General features: G+C 41.9%; 1 protein-coding gene across 1 annotated transcript in view; it reads right to left on the bottom strand.

Moving 5' to 3' along the window:
- Window positions 1–22860, bottom strand: part of GALNT17 (polypeptide N-acetylgalactosaminyltransferase 17) — a 427244-nt gene that overhangs the window by 194233 nt on the left and 210151 nt on the right. Inside the window, exons 4-5 of the mRNA XM_011366965.1 lie at window positions 20441–20615; window positions 17841–18038 (exon numbers count right to left, since the gene is read on the bottom strand). Of these exons, the coding sequence (XP_011365267.1) occupies window positions 17841–18038; window positions 20441–20615 (373 nt within the window). The remainder of the gene's footprint in view (window positions 1–17840; window positions 18039–20440; window positions 20616–22860) is intronic.

The raw sequence follows: 22860 nt of genomic DNA, 5'->3' as shown, positions 1-22860 counted from the left end.
GTAAATGAATGGAAGAAATGTCAATCCAGGAAGCTTTCTGAGACAGACTAGAAAAGAGGCATAGAGTAACCACTGGAAAAGTCATCAAGAATTACTGTCCAAAAAGACACTAGACCCAGTTTCTACTGTTTTGAAATAAATTTTGTCAATTTTTTGAAGAATAGAAAAACAGCATGTGATCTGAAGTAGCCCAGAATATAAAAGAAAATGAAAAATTAATAATTTTCTCCAAACATATATAATGCTCATTATAAAAGCAGTAAAGCCAGTACACACACCTTGAAAACATTATGCCAAGTGAAAGAAGCCGGCCACAAAGTACCACTTATTTCATTTACATGAAAAGTCCAGAATACCCAAGTCTATAGAGACTAATTCTAGTAATCTACTGGAAGTAGATTAGTGATTGCTAGAGCTGAGGGGGTCGGGAAGAAATGAGTAAGAGGTTTCTTTTAAGTGTGATAAGTATGTACTAAAATCATGATAATGGTTGGACAACCTTGTGAATATGCAGTACTAAAAGTCATTTAATTGTAAACATGTTAAGTGAGTAAAATGTATGATATTAGTTATATCTCAATAAGACTGTTATTTTTTTTTTAAAGACAGAGCACACACACATACATACACAAGAGAATACTGCATACAAATTTCACTAATCCATCAAGGGTTGAAATTTTTAACTAAAATACTGGCAATTAACACACCAGGACGAAGTAGAGTTTATTCCAGGAATACAAATATGGCCCTATTTTAGACAACATATTAATATGATTTGAAACAAAAAATCATAATCATCTTAATAAGTACCAAAAAGGCATGTGAAAGCATTCATGTTCCCCAAAAAAACTCCCAGTAAATTAGAAAGACAATTTTCCTAACCTCATGTCTATTTAAAACAAACCATTATTAGTCATAACAGTGAAATGCTCGAGGCACTGCATTAAGTGAAGAATGAGATAAAGATCTGTCACCATTAATATTCAATATTGCTCTGTAGATTTCATTTGAGGCAATAAAAAAAGTATAAAGGAGAAAAGAAAAAAGAGGCAAAATTATGCTTATTTGTTTATAATGTGATGATCTATCTTGAAAAATAAAAAAAATCAATGAAAATTACTAGAACTTACGATTTCAGAATGTGTCCAGTTATTATTAATAATGAATGAAACCTTTTATTGAAGTAGAGCAGATGTACAGAAAATCACACAAATCTCAAGTGTTCAGCTTTGTTCATTTTCACAAATAGAACACACCCATTTAACCATCATCCAAGTCAAAAAACAGAAGATGACCACTCTTCCAGAATCCCCCTATGTACTCATTACCCTGTGACTACTTGCCCTGAAATAATCACTATCTTGAGTTCCAAACTGTAGATTAGTTGTGCTTGATTTTGAAATTCAAATAGAAAGAATAAAATAGTATATACTCTTTGGGATCTGGATTCTTTGATTTAACATTATGTTTAAGAGACACACATGCCTTTTGTTTTGAAAAAATCACATTAATATCCTCAGATAAATAGAGAATATATTGCATTTATAAAACAAGAACTGGGCGCTGTGACAAAAGATCAGTTAGAGAACCAACAAAAATCCTTGAAAATTAAAACACAGAAGCAGAAATAGAAAGCTTAGGAAATAAAGTTAAGGAAATTTCCCAGAAAGTATAGCCAAAAGACAAAATAATGAAGAAAAAAACAATAAAGATAAGAAAATTAAAGAACCAGTCCAGGAAGTTCAACACTCAAATGAAAAGAGTTCCAAAACTGGAGAACACACACGCACACGAAGAACATCGACGGTGAACATGAGTTTCCATTGGAAAGTTCTCCTGAGTATCCAGCACAATGGATAAAAGTAAACCCAAAGCACATCATCATAAAATTTCATAATGCCCATGGTAAAAGAATTTCTAAAGAAATAAAGACAAGTCACCTTTAAAGAAGTGAAGGCGGAATGGCTCTGGCATCCTCCATAGCCATGTAGGAATTTGGAAGACAATGGAACACTGCTTTCAAAACCTGAGGAAAAAAACCTTTCTAAGTGGGAAGTGGGAATATTGATATTTTTAGATATGCAAGGACTAAAAAGTTTACTTGAGGGTATGCACCGCTAAAATGAGGAGTAAGCCAAGGGAAAAAGGACATGAGAATGGGACTCAGGGCATCCAACACAGGAGAGATGTGAAGAGAACCCCAGAATCTGTTATATTAGGCAGTCCTGATCGACGGAAAGAACCCTCTGAAGAGTTTTTTCAAAAAGATGAACTGGATAGAATATTTAATGTAGCTGAGAGGATTGGGAGGGAATTCAGAAAAGATTCAGAGGGTCTGGGGTCGAATTAGTGAAAAAGTATATAGGAAACAAAGCAAACGAACAAAAAGACAATGACTAAGTACAGAAAAAAACAAAAAGCTGTGCAGGAAAGGGGAAATAACCAAAGTATACTATGTGGATGAGCTGTAAGTAGTTTTAACAAAGGTAAATATTTTACAAATGATCTAAAAAAAATTAAAACTATAATGGAGGATGGCGGAAGGAATGAGAAGTATACATAAATGTGGCAGGGATGGGTGTGGATGAGTGGAAAAGCATTATTACCTCATTTCCCATAGTAGAAAGTTAAGAAATCATGCCTAAATCTCAAACAAACAAACAAACAAACAAACAAACAAACAAGTAGGAGCGTGTATTATTTAGAGATAGAGAGGTAAACAGAAGGATCACTTACAAGAGTGGAGGGTGGTACCTTTAGAGAGTGAGTAGGGCCATGTAGAATATGTATTTGACACTTTAAATATGCACGTACATAATTTTTATAAAACTAAAAAATAATTTAAATATGTAAGATACTAACGAATCTTAGATATTAATGAACCACAATGGTTGTTGTTTCTAGATGGTGTGATTATGAGTGATTATCTAATACATTTTTGTATTTAAAATTTTTTACAATAAATATTAGATTTATAATGGATGCATAATAAATTTTACAATAAATACAAAATGAAAAGTATTTTTACAGTGTGATTTTAATAGTCTCCAATCTCCTCATCACTGCCCTCGTTCTCTGCTAGGTTGGAAGACAACATCTGGACCAGAAGCAGGAAAGAAAACCATTCTTATTTCTTCTCTGAATGCCTATAGACAAATTACAGAGCTCTAATTTCATGGCTGTCAGCCTCTGCTCCTCCCTCCTCATATTCTTTAGGATTTGAAGTCCCTGCAATTTCAAGTTTCTTCAAGCAAATATTCCAGTTTTCCAGAGATGACTAGAAGATTTAAGAGATTTTTTTTCTGTGCATAGTTACTTTTAAGAAGCTCTTATAGGATTTGGTGGAGAAGGGTATGTATGTCCTACTCACATAAAATTTATAAGTAATCAGACCACCACCCTTTACTGCTCAGAGGTATGAGAGTATGCTTGCGGGAATACATGGAGACCGGGGTTGGAAAGGGCAAGGCAGTCATTTAGAGTCAAGGAATATCATGTACTAGCCACAGGGACACAGAGGTGGACTGAAGAAGTTCAGCCCTTTAGACAAAGTCACCGCATTTAAGGAGTTCCAGCAACGTTTAGCTGGGGCAAGGGGCGCAGCAAGGCAACAAAGAAGCAGGATTTAGAGGAATGATACCAGGGCAAGCAGGCACCACAATTTCCAGTAGCCTAGAACTCTGGGCGGACAGTCAGTGTCCCCTGTGAAAGGGACTGGCCAAAGTGAGAAAGGCCCCTGACTGCCAGGAAGCCAGGATTCTGTGAACATGACATGCTTGCAGGACGGAGTGTTTAGGTGTGGAAGCGTGGCTCTGGGAGCATCATGATCAGAGCAAAGACCTGGGGGAGCAAAGCTCACAAGTGGAAGCAAGGAGATCCGGTAAGGGTGCCTAGGAGGCTCAAGGTTAGAAAGGTGAACACTGCTCCTCAGCTCACGTTGTAGGGGCTGGAACTGTGTCTTGGCCACCCACATCACATGCCTTGGCCCAGGACCCAGAGTAGGACTGAGTTTGCAGACAAGAAGGTAGAGCAAGGGTCTTAAAGGAGCTGGGGGAAAAAACAAGCCTGGGAGTTGAGGGCAGGACTGAGAAAAGACAGGGGTCCTCACTGCTGCCCCCACTTGTCCTCTAAAACCTGGATACTGAAATCCCCTTCTCGTTGCTCCAGAAAAGGCAAAGCCTGTGCCGCGGAGGTGACTGAAAACTGCTCGTGTTCTTTCCTCTTTGGAGCTACCTGACCTTTGCTCTAAGTTGTAAGGTGAGCAATTTGTGAATCTTCTTGTTTTTTTCACCTCTGCTTTCAGAAGGGGATGCTAAGCTGGGAGGAAGCAGACCATGGGGCTCTTAAAATTGAAGCAAAAACCCTCTCGCTCCACTAAAACTGAATACTGGGGCTGGTGCTGAGAAAAATTAAGAAACCACACAGCTAAATGAAAGCACACAGTTTTCCCACCTAAAGTCCCATGTGAAGGAGACAAGGGAAAGGAAGGCGGTGAGAGGTAATGTGTGCCTGGAGTTGGCCCAGAGAGAGGGAGAAATGTGTTTCATAGTGACATTGGCACAGAGGGTAAGAGGGAGGGAAGGCTTCTGTCTCTGTTTTCCATGGAGATCATAAAAGGATCCTGCCTCACAGGTGGCCTCATTTCCATCTGGGGCCCACCTCATCAAAGTGAACATGATTGCACGCTGTGGCATGTGGCAGGAGGTTCAGTTCCCATAGAGGGAAGGAAGAGGGGAAGCTGAGGGTCATCCCTGAGGGCCGGGTGATTCTGCTGAGGCTGGAATGGACGCGGAGAAAAATGACCTAAGCTCTGGTGTCTACAGCCAGCACAAGCCAAGGCAGGCCAGCCCCGACCAAGCCAAGAAGTCAGATAGCAAGTTAGGCAGCTGCAGATGTCTGCCAGTAACACCAATAGGGAAAGGAGCAGCCAGGTGGGCCAGAGACACTGCCCAAGGGAGGGAGAGGCACACCACGACTCTGAGGCTTCCAGCCACTAGGGAGAACACACCTGCCTACCTGTCCCCATACACCCAGAAGCCAACTGAGAGTGAACACATTTCCCGAAGGGGCTAAGCATTCCCAAAGGGACAGAGTATTATCAATAACCCAAATCCAGCTATAGTGCCTAGATTTTCAAATTGGCTGAGCTTGGCATATATAATAAGAGCTCAATAAATATATGCTGGTGAGTGAATGAATGATTGAATATTCTGCACTTTTCTGTCCAAGACATTAGATCTAGAACTAAAGAAATTTCCTAACAACTTAATGGCAAATGTGATAATTTATCATTTGTCTCCATGTCAGAGCATTTAATTGAGGCTAGAATGCCATACGCAGGGTGAAAGAGTTTATATTCACAGCCTTTCTTTGGCCTCACTGCCTTTTTGCTTCCATTTAGTTCATAATAACATAGATCAGTCACTGTTGGGAGTGGGGTGGAGGATGGGGTGGTATATACAGAAGTAACAGTAATTTCTGGATTAAGAGTTATTGTTAGTTTGTTTCTCAGCATAAGCAAGCAAACTTGCTACAAACCTTTACTGAGTGATGGCAAAAAAGACAAATACATAGATACACACATAGCTTCACAAACTAATTGGATTCGCATTGGAGATGAAGTTGACCTCTAAAGTGAGAGGCTATGCCTTGCCCAGAGTTGTTCTCAGAGCCCTTGCTCCAACTGAAACCAGGTAAGTGAAGCCGAGGAATGGCCCACTCCCAGCGGGTTCTGTCTATGAAACCGCCCACAGCCATCACAGACACTGAAGTTGGAAATTCAGTGTTAATGAAAGACACTTAAGGAACATTTCTCTCCTTTTTCCATTAAGTTAAACTTCTTAGCAGCCCGGTGTCCCCTGAACTTCACACACAGAAGTCAGACTCCAAAATACTGATGTGGGCATCTTTCCAGGTCTACAAAGGGCCTCCCGTGCAATGGAGGAGCTTCCCAGGCCTCACACACCCTCATTCTCAAAAGGCTGTAAAGGAGTCTCTGCTCCATTAAGCTCTGCCGATAGTTAGGTTGTTTGTGACAGTAAAGCCAGCTTGTCATAGCCCCTCCACTGTGACGAGCTATGAGGATCTGCTGCTACCAGAGTGGTTTAAGGACACAGCAACCTGAAGTTCTAGGGGACAATGAAGCCATTGCTCCTGACTTCTTGTGTGCCTGGTTGCAGAAGCTAATTTTAGAGCCACATTGCAGCAAAAAGTCTGAAGACTGTGACCTAAAATTCCAGATAGGTATGGTAAAATGTCAGACCAAATTTCCCTACTTTAGGAGAGTCTGGATAAAACTGCAGCCTTAAAAAACTGTGTTGGGTCAACTGACTGAAAATGCTTCAGTGTCCAGTAAGGCAACAGCAACTGGTCGTTTTTCTTTGCTGGACAGCGGGCAGCTCATTTGTCAGAGAAGGGCACTATAGGCTCTGTTAGCAGTGCTTAGAAAGTTAGGAATTAACTTCCTAAGCTCTGAAAGGAAGTTCTATTTGCTTTCTCTCCAATCTAAGTGAAATGAAATAGTCACGTGTTCCTGCATCTCCATAAAAGAGAGAAGGAAACGGAGAGGGGCTGGGCTCCAAATGGAGCCTCGAACATAGCAAACGCTGTGCACCTGGGAAGGCCTGATAAGAAGGAACCACCTTGGAGGATGAAACCCTGGAAAGGACTACCGGAGAACTGAAAAATGGAAAACGCTGTTGGAGAACAATTCTTAACCTATATCTTAGTCATCTCACCTGAAGCACCCCCTAAAAATGACGGAGGGATAATAATGCACTGAGGACTGGACAGGCCGGGAGATAAGAAAAGACTTCTAAACTGTGCTGCAGAGAAAACTACAGGGCAGCAGGGAAGGAATGAAGAAAGAGCACCTTCTAGTCTAAACTCAGTCCCAGTCTTCTATGCTTACTTTCTGGGCTTTGAGAGTAGAGTGGAAAAGAGAAATGGGAAGAAAGGACAGGGGAAGCAAGGGCTATGAAAAGGCCCAGAACATGGCACGGTCTGGAATCCTCTAAAATACGGGGAGTTAAAAGCTACCAAAATAACGGCTGGAGCCTGTCTCTTCCCACCCCCACCCACCCACAACTGTACCCTGCCAGCTCCACCCAAAGAGGAATCTGAGCTACCTTCCTCCTGCCAGATCAATTTGCTAAAGTTAATGGTATTGCTGCCATTTAACTCAGAGGTAAAATGGCTTCTATTTTTTAAAATCTTAAATTTAAAATGAAAAGGATCTGCTTTTTGGCGGCCCACCACATAGAACCTCTTTGTAAGCGGCGAGGAAATCCAACATTATTCATATTCACCTACTTGCTGCTGTGAGCTGTCACAATACATGTTGGTTGATGGAGGCAGGTTTCTGCTTGTCATCGCTGAGACTGGTTACCCTGAAAGCCTTGCTCTAGCTTCAGGGCACTGCCTGGGGACTTGGCTTCCAAAGGAAAGGTATCTAGCAGCAACATCAGTCGCTGATCTACCCAGGCTGGTATTGAAGGCACATTGGTGAGATCAAAAAATAGCACTCATTTCACCAAAAGCAGTGTGTTCACCACTGTGTAACCACACTTCTATTTTGTAATGAACAGCCTCCCTGAAGGGAATGACTTGGGCAAATTCCCTTATTTTCCTGTGTAAGTCCCTAGCATTAAAAATGCCTCTGCTTCGCTAGCACCCGGGGCTCTGCTCCGTATGTGGGATACAGAGTCAGGGATATCTAATGATCGGGCTGTTTTTCATAACCATGTGGTTGTATGTATGGACCAGATAAGAAAAGGATTGTAGGAGTCCCACAGTGAGGAGTAAGACTTGCCATGGTAGGGTACCAAGGAGCAAAGGTAACAGCAGCAACAACAATCATAATAGCTACCGTTTTAAAGGATTTTACATGTATTATCTCACCATTTTAAGCATTTTACATGTATCTTCTCATTTAGTCTCACAACCCTGTAAAATAATTTAATACCCCCATTCACAGATGAAGAATCTGATGCACAGAGAGGTTAAGTAACTTGTCTAAGGTCTTATAGAATGGGTCTGTAGCACCTCTCATTGTTTTACAGAGAACTAAAGCACAAGGCAAGTGGTCATATCTAGAGCAGAAAACAAGTCTAGGGATCCTGGGCATGTTCTTTCTACTCCATCGTGGAGCCGACGTGGGGTCATTTGAGAATCACTGTGATCATTACTAGGTATTCTTCGCAGCTAACTGACCAAATAGCAAACGATTTAAAGAAAGGGACATGTCTTCAATTAGACAATCTTGCAGAAGGGCAAACTCCCATTCTTTGTTTCTCCAACAGCCATTTTCATTCACTGAGACCTCACCTGGGGTCTTAAAAATCTACAAACATGAATAAATTTGAGGAGGACTGAAACACAAGGAGAGTATGTTCCATTCTGCTTAGAACAGAGGTTTATAAACAATAGGAATTAATAAACGCTCATGAAGCAAAGAGATGAACAAATGCAACACCATAGAGCCAACCCCTATTCCTGATCCTATTTTACAATGATATTTCTTTTGGAGTGATAGGAAACCCCTGTGTCAACCACTATTGACCTACTATCAACTGGGCTTCTCCAGGATTTTCCCATGAAGAAAGCAAGCGGAGTTTTGCGGAGGTTTTTTTATTATTAACAGTAAATTGCCCCGTGTCTTGCCTTTGTAGTAGAACTCTATTAACTGAAACATTTGATTATCTACAACACCTCATGCCATTACTTCAGAGAGTTTACACTTAGTGATTTTAATCTAAGGGACCAAATGCCTTGTTATGGAAATTTTCTGCTACTGGAACAATACATCTTTAAGTATTAGGTAGGTTTTATGGATAAGAAAATTAAAAGCTTATTTACACAAATGGCGAGTGACTTACCTAATGAAACAGACTCCATTGGTGGTAACATTGAACAGATCATTCCTCAGTTACTGGAAGTCAGGAAAAGGTGGAGAATGTCTAGGTTTTCCACTATGATTTTTCTCTTCCTGAGTTGTGACAGGCTTCACCTAGCCCCTGAGCTAGATTCCTTTTCTGACTCTCCTTTCCTATACCCAAAGGGAAGTACAAACCACTGCGGTTTTCAAACTGTCCTTACCCACAACAAGCTGCAATTGGCCAACATTGTATACCTAACCCAGGTGCATTAACAGTACTGGTCCGGTTAGTCCAGCTCTGTGCAATGCTCAGCTTCTGTCCAGCGTGTTCCTTGGTTTCTGAATCCCTGCTTGTGACTCTACCATGACAAATTATGCTGCTCTGCAATTAGAACCCAGTTAAACTGCCTAGCATACTCTGTGCTGCTCTTCCATCTCCCATGAAAGAGGGACCACACATGACTCTGAGCCAAGAATCAATTCCAACTGTCTTCATCTTATTGTAAGATTGGCCATCTGCCACCTGCTGGTGGCCACCAGCTCCTAAGATAGAATTCACATTCCATTCAATTCCCTATTAAAAGTATGCAAGTCAATAGTTTTTAGTATGTTCACAGAGTTGGGCAATCATCACCCAAGTCAATTTTAAAATATTTTTATCACTGTCCTAAAAAACCCATACCCATTAGCAGTCATTCTTCACCCCATACCTCCCCCCAGACCTAGCTGACCACTACCTACTTTCTGTTAATTAGCTTTTTATTCACTTCAGTCAACTTCATTAGACCAGTGGGTTGAGTCTGGCTTCCTCTTTTTGGCTTTTAGAGAGCTCTATAAGGTGGTCTTCTCAGTCTTCCACCTTTCCTGTACCTTTTTCCTCTCTACTTTTAAATGCACATTCATTATCTTTAGTCTCCTCACTAGCCCTGAAACACCCCGTTCTCACTATGTAGTAATGAGTTAATCTAGTGGACTTGGATTGCCCAAACCCTGCATAGGGAAGCTATCTCTATTTCAAAGTCTAAGAAAATTCAGTACTTCACTTAAAAATTTCCTCTGTATAAGTTAATCATATTCCTCTATGGTGGAAAAAAATAACCTCTTTTTATATACATTTGTGCACAGAATTTGAGATCCCAGCAACTATACATATCCAGGACAGCCCTTTCAACTAAAATTATCTAACAGGCAATAATGGCTCCTGTACCTTATAATTTTTATCAAATTATATGTTGGATTAAGGATCGCTAATTTTAACCATCAGTTTGAATTAGTTACTAATGAGTAATGTCACTAATTACAGGGCCACCTAACAGAGTAGACAGGCACCACTGGCACCTCACAGAAGATGCCTGACTCAGCTTTCCGCCAGTGCCCTGAAAGCCATGTGCTATAAAGTGTTCCGTCTCTGATGACACCATCGACCTTTCCCTCCTGTGGTAAAAGTCAAGGGATTTTACAGCTGGAAAGACCTGTGAAGATGAGTGATTCCCAAGCTGTGAGCTGCAGACCTCCGAAGGATGCTAATCTAAGCCAGGTTTCCATGAACTCATGGTATATCCAACCAAGATGACTTCAGACTAAATACATTATATTCCTCATTCTTATTTTTGCTATTATTTTTCACATAATATTATAAATAACAAATTTTAAGTTTGACAACTGAATTCATAGTTTTTGTCAAGAAATCCTCCTGGGAAATTTATTTTCCTGGACCCTCACAACAGCCATCAATTAGTTTTTGCAGTCCTGGCCAGCTCACCTATTGCCATTTTTCTAGGCAATTATTCCAGACCTTTATCACTTTTCTGTATCACCGAATCCAAGGCCTAACTCTGACTTTTAGCAGTGATTTCCTCCTAATTCACAGGGGAAATGTGGGTCATACAGCATGAGTTCTCCCTTTCTGTTCCTCAAGACCAAACTACTATTCATGTTCTTGACACCACTCCTCCCTCTTCAGGATCCTTCTTTTCTGATCAGCTCTCTCTTCTATGGCTTCAGACTTTTCCTCTCTCGCTGCTCCATGCCCTCAGCTGTATGCACTGTGTTAAAACAGGACCTTTCATGTTCTCATTTGGGCTGAGGATGTTCAGACAATAGGCACTATATTCAAAGAGATCATGCAAAATTTTCAAAGCAGATAACCAAAATCAGTCAGCCGACTAATGAGGGCAAGTAAGTAAAGTCTGGGAGAGGAATGCGTTGAGAGAGCTTCCCAGGAGTGAGCTGTACTGAGTCCTCCTCCCCGAGGAGAGGAGGCAGGATGCTGCCATCTGACCCAAAGCCTGGTGCTCAGTGCTCTTGGCAGTGGAGAAACATCCTCCCTGGTGCCTGAGTCATCTTAGCAAAAGAAAAGTGGCCTGTGGAGCAGAGGGAGCTCCCCTCTGTGTGTGGGAAGTTGCCTTTTCTCTCCCATGCAGGACCAAGGTATGTGAATCTTGGAAATCAGATATGCATCCCAGAAGGGATGCTGACCTGTGGCCACTTTAAATGTAGTCACTATAAAAGCTCATTTACAAAAAGAAATGAAGTGCTGATACATGCTATGTGTATGAACAAGAAAAAACCTCATAAACTTTATGCAAAGTAAAAGAAGCAAGACACACACACACACACACACACACACACACAAAAACACATACTGTGCGGTTCCCCTGATATAAATTGTCCAGAATAGGCAAATCCATAGAGACAGAAGGTAGACTGGTAGCTATCAGGAGTTGGAGGGAGGAATAGAGAATGACTATTTAAAGGGTAAAGGGTCTCTGGGGTGATGAAAAAATTCTGGAACTAGTGGTGAAGGTTGGACAACACTGTGAACATAATTCCACTGAATTTTATACTTTAAAATAGAAAAAATGGTAAAATTTGTTATGTGTTTCTTACCACAATTAAAAAAAGTCATCAACAAAACAAAACAAAAAAGATAATGTCTGAGGTGGTGGCTTACAAGATATAGAAAAAAAAAAATAAATGTCTATCAATGGAGGAATGTATAAGAAAACATGGTGTATACAGTCACAATGGAATACTATTCGGCCTTTAAAAAGAAGGAAATCTGCCATTTGCAACAAAATAGATGGACCTGGAAAACAGGCTAAGTGAAACAAGACAGAAATGGAAAGACAAGTACTGCGTGATCTCATTTATATGTAGAATCTAAAAAAGTTAAACTCAGAAACAGAGACTAGAGTGGTGGTTGCCAGGGCTTGAGGGCAGGGAAGGGGTGATGCTGGTCAAAGGGTACAAACTTCAAGTTTTAAGATGAATAAGTTCTGGAGACCTAACATACAGCATGGTGACTCTAGTTCATAATAATAATAATATACTGTTACCTGAAGTTTGCTAAAATAGTAGATCTTAAGTGTTCTCACCATTAAAAAAAAAAGGTAACTGTGAGGTGATGGATGTATCAATCAGCTTGGCTAGGGTAATCATTTCAGAGTGTATATGTATACCAAAACATCATGTTTTGCCTTAAATGTATATGATTTTTATTTGTCAATGATACCTCAGTAAAGCCGGAAAGAAACAAATGTTTTAAATACATATGTAAATTAAATAATTAGGGGGTAAAAGTAGTGGTTTATTGGAGTGTGAGATCCTAGCAGCAAGAGGGTATGGATGCGAAGGCAGACTGGAGGGAGCACTGGGAAAGGCCAGCCGAGGGAGAGATCCTACTGGCCTGAGAAAGCAGCATGGAGGTGCCGATTCCCCACAGCCTCCATTGAGCCGTCAAAAGAACCCTCCACGTGCCCCAGGAAAGAACCAGCTTTATGCACCTGCTGCCCCAGAAAACACAAAAACATCATAAGTCACTCAAACAAGAACCCTCCTATTCTCCTTTGTCCCTCCACCCCCACCCCTACCCCTTCCTTGGCCCTGGGTGGGAACAGACTCTGCATCTCCTGAGGGAAAGGTGAGTGAGGAAGAGAAAGAATAAGAGCTCCAGTCCCTCTTCCACTGCAAAGGGTCAGTGAGCAGCACGCCACAGCTGAGGGAGAGGAGGACAATTTCAATAACAAAATGAGGCTAGTTTGTGACTTAAAGTGACCCTAGGACTTTCATTACCCAACAACAGTAAGAAACATTATGGGATCTGCTGGAGTTTTCATGGGGCAAGAGAAGGACTCATTGCACTAAACAAATTCAATGCAACAGGAAGAAACCAAAGCAATCGAGGTTTTATAAATGTAAACCATGAGTTCTATTTGTTAATTGTGCTAGAAGTACTTGCTCAGTGTCTTCCATTCTATAAAACATGTCACTTAATTTTGTGCCTTCCTCCACAGTTTCTGCCTCTCTCTTCTCCAAGTCCCGCCCCACCTCAAACATCTCAGAAATATAATCTGCACTCACTCTCCTCGTTCTTCATGTCCCATTCATGTCTCCACCCACTGCCATCTAGCTTCAGACTCACACACTTCATTAAAATGGTTTCACTAAGGTTATGATGAGCCAATCCCTTAAACCAAAAGGTACTTTCAGTCTTCCTGTTATTGAAACCTTGTGACATCACTGCTCTGGATGTCCTCATACTTCTCTGACCATTCATGACTTGTCAGTCTCTTTCATGAAGGCTCCTTTCATCCCCCAAAATATTGGGGTTTTCTTTCTCCTACTCCAATGTACCTCTGGGCAACCTTATCCTCTTTTAAATGGTTCACTAGACCTGTCCTCTCTTCTGAGACTCAGATGTCATTCATCTAGTCATTCATTCAATTAATATTTTCAGCATGCCTACCAAATGCCAGGTACTCATTAGGCATACAACTAAAATACTGGGGATACAACTAAAATAGCCACAATCCTGGATTTATAAAGCATATAGACTAGTGGACAATAAAAATGGTAAAGAAAGGATCTCCAAAGGAGAGGCAAGGAGAAATATCTAGCAGTCATTCTGAATAGAAGCCCTGTAGATCATTAGGAGCTTGACTTCAAGGTACCCATAAACTTCATGAAATTATATGCAAAATTCTGTCTATTTATTAATGTTCAGGGGTGATATGATCTCTGGCTTTCATTATATTATCAGAGACATCCTTGACTCAAAAAAGTTTAAATTCAACTGGTCTAATAGTAGGTTGTTGATGTGACATTGGAGATGACGCTTCTTTGGAGGAAAATCGGAGCTTAAGACAGATTTGAGAGCCTTCTCTGCACAAAGGTGAGAGCTGGGTCAATGCTTTTCAAAGTCTTTCACTCAAGAATCTCAGAGGCAAGCTGAGGGCTGTGACACACAATGCAGGCAGGAGGGGACCTCTCATGGCTTAACTCAAGCTCCAAGAAGTCCAGCCATGTTTCTCCTATGGCTTTGAGTCACACTCTCCCCGAATCCCTCAGCCCCACAATTGTGCCACATATCACAGGTTCCTCCATCTTCCAGTGTGAGAAGCATAGAGTAAGGCTGTCTTGGGAATGACAGAGGTCCCCAAATGAACACACGTAGAGCAAAGACCAAATTCTGGGGACTCAGGTGGTCACATCAGTCTAGAAACGTTTGGCACTTGTAGTTTTGAAGAAGAGGGATTTATTGCCAACATTTAGAATTCAGGAAATTTTATGAAATGGTCTGGATTGGTATCTTTTCTTAAAAGTCTGAGGACCTGACAATGCTGGCCCTCTGTTCCCCATCGACATCATGGGGACTGTCAGCAGCTACCTCCTTGGTGGCATGTGTTCTTCAGTCCCTATCTCCACCCCTTACACATGGCCCTGCTCTCTTTAATGGCACCTGCCCACTCTCTATACCTGAAACTGGTGTAGACAAAGAAGAACAGAAGACAAACAGATAACTTTGGGAAACAGCTGTTTGCCAGGCAGAAGATACATAGGAAGAAAGAGGGAAAGAATTGAAATAGAGGATATAAATTCCCTTAATGTAAAATCTCCTTTATCGTGTTGCCTACCAGGAAGACTCTGTATGTAAAGACTAGTCCAATCTAATGCCATTTGCATTGTGAAAAAGTTCTCCTTATCGAATACAATCATTACTATTAAAATATTGGGGATCACAGTGGGGAGGGAAAACCACCATCTCCTAACATTTAAGAATTACATTGTATCTGCTTAACAACATCAGAAGGACCATAAAAATTCATTCCTACAATTAAATATCTCCATCAACTATTAATAAATTAAACATTTTATGTTATGATACATTAAAAAGAGATCATTGGTATGTGATTCTATTTTGTACATCAGAGATGCATGTAAATTAATGATTCATGATCACAACTTTTCTTTAGTCTTTTTAAAATGTGTATTAATCATCAATTAATGTTACCATAACTCATAAAATTATTACAAGCTTAATTTTCATTTTAGTGTCTTATGTATGCGGGGATAGCTGTGTTTTCTGAGCATCCCAAAGCACTTTCTCTCTGTTGCTAACGCCACTGCCATACCCTCACTCCCTTATTTATCAAGGCTAGAGGTCAGCCTTCTTGTATGTCAGGAAGAAAGCATCATTTGGCCAAAAATATAAAGCTCGCTGTTTGTCAGTTCATCATTTGAATTTCATCCCATCAAAATCTATGGCAACAAAATCCACCAAAATCTTTAAGCACTCCCCACTAATTTTTTAAATTGTGGTAACCACATAACATAAAAGGTACTATCTTAACTATTTTTATATGTACAGTTCAGTAGTACTAAGTGCATTCATGTTATTGTGCAACCAGTTTCCAGAACTTTTTTCATCTTGCAAAACTGAACTCTATACCCATTAAAAATAGCAACTCCCCATTCCTCCCTCTCCCTAGCCCTTGGAAACCACCATTCTACTATCTGTCTCTACGAACTTTGCTATTGTAAGGTACCTCAAATGAGTGAAATCGTATAGCATTTGTATTCTGGTGGCTGGTTTGTTTCACTCAACATAACATTACCAAGGTTCATCCATATATGTAGCATGTGTCAGAATTTCCTTCCTTTTTTAAGGTTGAATAATATCATTGTATATATATAGCACACGGTGTTTATCCATTCATCTGTTGATGAACACTTGGAGGACTTCCACCTTTTGACTTTTGTGAATAATGCTGCCATAAACATGGGTGTACAAATATCTCTTTGAGACTCTGCTTTGAACTCTTTTGGCTATATACTCAGAAGTGAAATTGCTGGATCATATAATAATTCTATTTTTAAATTTTTGAGGAACTGTCATACTGTTTTCCATAGTGGCTATACCATTTTACAATCCCACCAACAGTGTATAAAGGTTCCAATTTCTCCACATCCTTGTCATCGCTTGTTATTTTCTGTTTTGTTTTTTTTGTTTTGTTTTGTTTTGTTTTGTTTTAGTAGCCATGCTAATGGATGTGAGGTGGTATCGCACCCATTAAATTTTAAACATCCTGAAGGTTTTGCTTTGGTTCTCGGAAAACACCTTAGTAAAGCTGACACAATTATTTGCAGAGAGCTGAGTATGGCCCTGCAGCATGGCACAAAGACACTGACCATCTAGGTTGGGATGGGAACTAAGCGGTGGAGGCATCTTCAGCTGAGGAATTTTTTGATCCAAAGAACCATCTTCTTTGTTACACAGATTTCCCATAGGTAACTCTACTCTAATGCAATTCTTCAGCTTTCGGTTTGAGGAGGAAAACAAAAGAATATGGGGTGGGAGGTCTGTACATCTCACAATCTTACTATTGTTCATAAAAAAAAAAAATTGTAAGATGAAAAAGAATTTCATGACTACTTGTAAAATGTTCTCACTCCTATTCCACTATTCTTTATAACAACAAACACTGTCCTAAAACTGGGGAAAAGTAAGAGCACCTCTCCCCACTCCTCTAACTTAAGACAGAACCATGAAGATTTTAAGAGTCAGTTTGGTCCTCAACTAGAACTCACAGAAAGTTCTAAACTATAACTCAAGTATCATATTAATTGAAAATCAGAGCATTTGTGGTGAGCTGAACAATGCCCCCCTACCCCAAAAAAGACTTCCACCTGCGAATGCTACCTTATATGGGAAAAAGGACTTCGCAGATGTGATTAAGTTATTAAGTTAAGGATCTTGAGATGAGGAGATTATCCTAGATTATTCATGTGGATCCCAGATGTCAACACAAGGGCACTTATTCGAGATAGGCAAGAAAGAAAAAGGCCCTCTAATGAAGGAAGCAGGGGGAGGGAGATGAGATGTAGTTATGAACCAAGGATTGTGGGCGGCCTTTAGAAGCTGGAAAAGGCAAGGAAATGAATTCACTCCTTGAGCCTCCAGAAGAATCCAACTCTGCAGACACCTTGAGTTTAGCTCTGCTAGGCTTGTTTAAGATTTCTTACCTTCAGAATGTAAGAGAATAAATGTGCGTGCTTTAAGCCACTAAGTGTGTGGTAATTCATTACAACACCCATAGGAAACAAACATGGCATCAAAAGCCACCTACTTCATTCAACATCCTTTATATGTGAGCTTCCCAACTGGTATGCCATGGGTACTATCTCCTCATCTCCAGTGGAAGCTGGGTGGGACCAAGGACAATTATCTTACAGAGCTGCCCAGAGGCCCTCAGTTACCCTAGGTGTCACACGAATATTTTCCTTTTCTATGTGTTCCTGTATCATGGAAAAGAGTGGGAAGCACTGTGATAATAAAAGTTGCAAGTATGAAAGGGCCTCAGGAATTAATACGTTTTCAGTTTTGTACTTCGAAGCTCCTGAACACAGCTCATGAGATAGGAGGAAGAATCGAGAAGTGTGAGCACCGCTGTCAGTGTCCATCTTTCAGTATCGCTGTTGGACACGCTGCCTTTGAAAACTTTAGCTAAAGTTGCAAAACGCTATGTCCCTCCTCAGCAAGAAAACTGTGATGGTGGGACACCCAATATTCCTAAAGCAGCTATTTACGCATGCTGCTGCACCCCAGGCATTTCTCCTTCCTTCCCTCCCTCAGTTCCTCTGTCCTCTGGGACTCAGTGGCCACCAGAACTTGTGCCCCACAGACCTGATGGGGAGAGAAGGGTCTCCGGCGTCCCACCAGTCTTTCGGAGGGCTGATGTACATGCACCACAGCTCCCAGCTGTACCCATGGGCCGAGTTCTCGTACCGCTGCACCTCAAAAGTATCCTGTTTGATGTTATCGATGGATGGGAGGATCACTCGCTTCCGGTTCTCCTGGATTCGGGATAGAACCGGCTCAGCCCTGAAACACAGAGAAGCAGAAATAAAATCTCTCTCTTGAGGTAGCCCACACCTCAACTGGCACAGACCCCAAGAACACAGGGAACAAAAAGAAGCAACGCAGCTAAAGGTCGGGCATGGGCAGGCTGGAATTCAGATAGAAATTGAGGCTCCGGATTGGCCCCCAGTTGGATCATGCAGCTCTGGGAAGCAGCGTGCTGATGCCTGCAGGGGAGGCCTGGAGCGAGAATTCAGAACACGAGGGCCTCTCCCCAGGAAGTGCCAGGCCTGTCTTTTATACCTCCCTGTGTAGGCCAAAGCAAGGCCTTCTGGACTCTATGATTTGCATTACATTACAGTTTTGTACAGTGTTTTCAGTTTCCCCTCAGGGCACTGGCAGATGCCTCATGCATTTTCTGTAGGAGCTGAATTCCCTTTCCCAAAATAGGTCACTTCTACTTTTGGTGGCCTGATTTTAATAAGTATTTCACTAGCTTCTTTGTGTGTGTGACTATTTCAGTTGTTTTAATTGATTATTTAATTGATTTCTTAAAAGGGATCTAATTGAATTGGTTAGCAATGGTAGGCGAGAATGAATTAAATGCAAACGCAGGCAGAATCCTGCCTCCTAGCTAGCCCGTCCCTCAGGGCTGCAGCAGGAGAAAGTAGGGACTTGGCTCAGGGTTCGAGGCATAGCCTTGCTGGCTTAGGAAAAAGCAGATGGTCAGACAACCTGCCAGTGTGTGTCTCTGCGGCAGGGGTAGGAAGGGATCACTCCCCATATTCTGGAAGGAGAAGATGGCTCTCACAAGCCAGGGCATTAATATCCCTGCTTAGCATAGAGCTCATGCTTTGTAAAAGAGTCAAGTGAAAACCCCGTTCCTCTGCATTATGTGGAAGAATAATGAGAACGTTCGGCCTACATCTCATCTCTTTTCATTTGCAGCTATTGAATTACCTGTTGGCTCACCGCATCTTTCTATTTAAAACGAGCAATAAAATATATGCTGGGCCATTTACTGCCTCCAATACTTTTGCACACACAATCTAGGCTAAAGCCAAATGGGACGGACTTTCCACAGCTTCTAGATGTGCTTCAGCGCTTTGCCCCCTCCAAGTCTTCACTCATGCTGCTGTCCTTCAGGAATGCCTTTTGTCACTGGCAGGAAGTCTGGCCATCTACGGAGGCTTACTATTACCTGCCACCTCTTCCAAGAAGCCTTCCCTAATTTCTCCCAGTAAGAAGGCTCTCTCCTTCCTCTCAACTCTTCGATCATCTTCTCCACCTTACTCAAGTCACACTGACTGCACGTTGCCTTTGCTAATCTTTGGACACACATTTTCCTAATGAGCTAATGAGAGCTGGTATTTATTAATCACTTACTCCGAGCTAGGCACCATTCTAAATATGTCACATGTGCCGGTTAATGTAAATCCGACAACAATCCTATGAGATAGATACTATGGTTACCATTTTACAAATAAGGAAACTGAGTTCCAGAGAGGTTAAATCGCTTACCTCAGGCCATGTAGCCAGGTGGTGGCAGAACCAGGTTTCTAACCCAGAGGGTCTGGCTTCAGACCCAACTCCAAAGCCCCACTGCCTCCTTGAATGCACAATGCTTCTCCCAGGCTGGTGTGGTGATGTGCATATAGAAGCAGCCAGCTCAGCCTGTCTTTGCGTGGTGCAAGTTACTGAGCATGGGGACAGAAGACTTTGTTCAAATAATGCTGCTGGAGTGAGGAGTTTGATCTCCCAGTCTGTTACGGAATGTACAACTGATCCTAGTAATTTGCTCCCCTCCCAGACATATTGCCCGCTACCATGTGGCCTACAGTGTCTCCCTACTCTCTCCCTCAACCCCAATTAATGTTTAGCTTGGACATGCGACTTGCTTTGACCAGTGAGCAGAAGTGATGATGTCACATCAGAGCAGAAACATTCATAGCCATTGTAATGTTCACCTGTTGTTCTTTTCTCTGAGCCAAAAAAATAGTATGTCTTAGACAGGAGTGCTCCTTGGGTCTCAGAATGCAGAGGCTATATGGAGCAGAGCCACAGACAACCTGCAGCTGACCTGCCACATGGACAAGACATAAATCTTTGTTGTCATCAGTCACAGAGGTTGGAGATTATTACTGCAGCATAACTTAGTGAAAGTTGAGACACCATGTCTGCCCTATAATGAGGAACCACAAGGGACATGTGATGATGACAATGATGGATTGAGTAGACAATGACAAATTTCTCCCTGCTTCTCAGTTTTATCCTAGACTATAGTCTTACCTTCTTCTTCAATTACCTTTTTCTCCATCTTTCCAGTGCCCCAGAAGAAACAGCCAAAGTAACCTACCTCCTAGACTCTAGCCCCTCCTGACCATACTCCGGTCCTGAATGCCCCTAGGGCTCAGCTTGTGACCTACCAGCCAGCGGTGAATTCCACGTGGGCATCGAAGAAGCCAGTGACCTGGCCGGTGGCCGCCTTCCAGCCCTCGATGCGCGCTCGGATCAGGCCCTCTCTTTTCTGGTTGCGCACCACCTTTACCAGCCCCGGGTAGCGTTTGTGGACGTACTCCTCCAAGGGGGCCTTCAGCTCCTCTACAAGTGACAAGATACAAGAAGGTCCATAAACATGCCATTTCAAATGAGTATCCAACCCACTGTGATACAAGCAGATCTTCAAGAAGTTAAGAGATTGCAGAAACGTTTTCTGTGTTAATTTTAATAGAAAAGACAACTCAGATAGTGTGAGTCAAAAAAAATCTCTGACACACCAGCCCAGGGCAAATATGTTCTTCCAGAGTCCAAGGTATACAGCTGGATAGAATTGAGGTCTGGCTTTTAGATCCCCACTGCTGCAGGCTGGCAGATGTCCTCTGAGATTTCTCTTCTTTGTGGCCTGTGCTCCTTCCCTGGCCAGCATTCCTGTTTTCCCACTGTCCCCTGGTCCTGTTTATCAGCTGCTATGCGGGCGTCTCCATCTGCACACACACGGGTTCTTACAGTGTGTCCTGAGTAGTCCAGACACATAGTCATGCACCAGATGCAATGTTAACAGGATTGGTAAAAGAAATCTTTTCCCAATAGTGGAAATGCTGCCATGGTGGCAGAAGTCATGCTAGCAGAGACAGCACACTTCCTCTATAAGAAGCAGGTGGTATAAAGTGCGTTGTTTACATGATCTAATTTAATCCTTTCAGCAACCCTAGGAGGTTGCTAGATTAATTCCATTAATTACCTAGATTAATTCCACTTTGCAAATTAAGAAACAGTTTCAGAGATACTAACTTGTCCCAAGGTCACATACCTAGTAATGGAAGATCTGAAATACAGGCCAAATGTGTCTAACTTCACAGTCATAAAGGTTGATACCTTTATGTACATAAGATTCTCCAGATGTAGGAGGCTAGGAAGGACTGACAGAGAGGGGATTCTTAGATACACACACTCCAAAGATCTGCCCTTGGAAAGCCTCATGCTATAGGTCACTCATGGGGTCCAGGAACAGCCTGGGTGATTTAGATGCAAGCGGTTCACAACAATACTTTAAGAGACATTGTTACCTCTGATTGCAAACCCAGAAAGGCTGTATTTACAGATATTGTGCAAACCTCTCACATCCTAGTTATACAAGGCAATTTTTGACAAATCAAAGCCATATATTTGCAACATATGTAGAGGCAACCTCCCTGGGTCCTGGTTGTTGTCTCTGAGAATGATGCACCCATGTGACCTAGGAAGAAATACAGGGGATGAAGTGTTTAGATGGATGGGGGTGAAAGAGTCCCCAAGGGTACAGAGACATGATATAGTTCCTGTCAGCCAAAGGCGTGGATAGTAGGGGAACAGGAATGTTATGGCTACATTGTACTGGCCTCAGATTCGTGTATTGGAGCCCTAAGCCCCAGTACTTCCAAATGTGACCATATTTGGAGATAAGACCTGAAAAAAGATGATTAAGTTAATGAGGTGGTTAGGGTGGGCCTAATCCAACCTGACTGATGTCCTTATAAGAAGAGATCTTGGACACACGGAGCCACCAGGGGCATGCACACAGAGGAGAGGCCACACGGGGACACAGTGGGAAGGCAGCTATCTGTACACCAAGTTGAGAAGCTTTAGGAGAAGCTCTGCTGACACCTTGATTTCCAGCCTCCAGAAACGTGAGAAAATAAACTGTTGAGCCACCCGGTCTGTGATATTTTGTTATGGCGACCCTACCAAACTCATACAGAGTGGTATTCATTTGGAAAGGAGAAAAAAATGGAACCTGGGTGGGGAGGGCGCTGAAATCTCTAATGTGTAGTTGCACATTCAGACCAGGTCAGACCACCTCAGGTTCAGAACCTAGTGCTACCATTTGTTACCTGGGTGACCCTGGGCAATTAAACCAGTCAATTTGTGCCTCAGTTCCTCAACTACAAAAGGGGTGTGATAATAATATGGACCTCATAGGGTTGTGGTGAGCATTAAACAAGTCAATATACATAGATGCCTAAGATTATCCCTGGCAGTGTGTAAATGCTCAACATTGAGCAGCCAGTAATAGTAATTATTTCCCTTTTTCCTTCCACATAGGTTTAGGGTACTTGAACAGAGATTTCAGAGCAACCCAGGGAGCCTGAGGAAGCCATGTTCAAGATGGAAAAATAGGCCTATATGCAAGACTATTATTCTCAGACTGGAGGGCACATCAGTATTTCTAGAGGTCTTGAAACAGATTGCCAGCTCCTCCCCCACAGTTTCATTTTCAGAAGATCTAGAGATGAGCCCTAGTATTTGTGTGTCTAACAAGACCCAAGAGGGGGCATGCTCTAGTATAGGAAACCATACTTTGAGAGTC

Source organism: Pteropus vampyrus, unplaced genomic scaffold, assembly GCF_000151845.1.
Source record: "Pteropus vampyrus isolate Shadow unplaced genomic scaffold, Pvam_2.0 Scaffold128, whole genome shotgun sequence".
NCBI lineage: Eukaryota > Metazoa > Chordata > Mammalia > Chiroptera > Pteropodidae > Pteropus > Pteropus vampyrus.
This window is presented reverse-complemented; position numbering and strand designations above follow the sequence as displayed.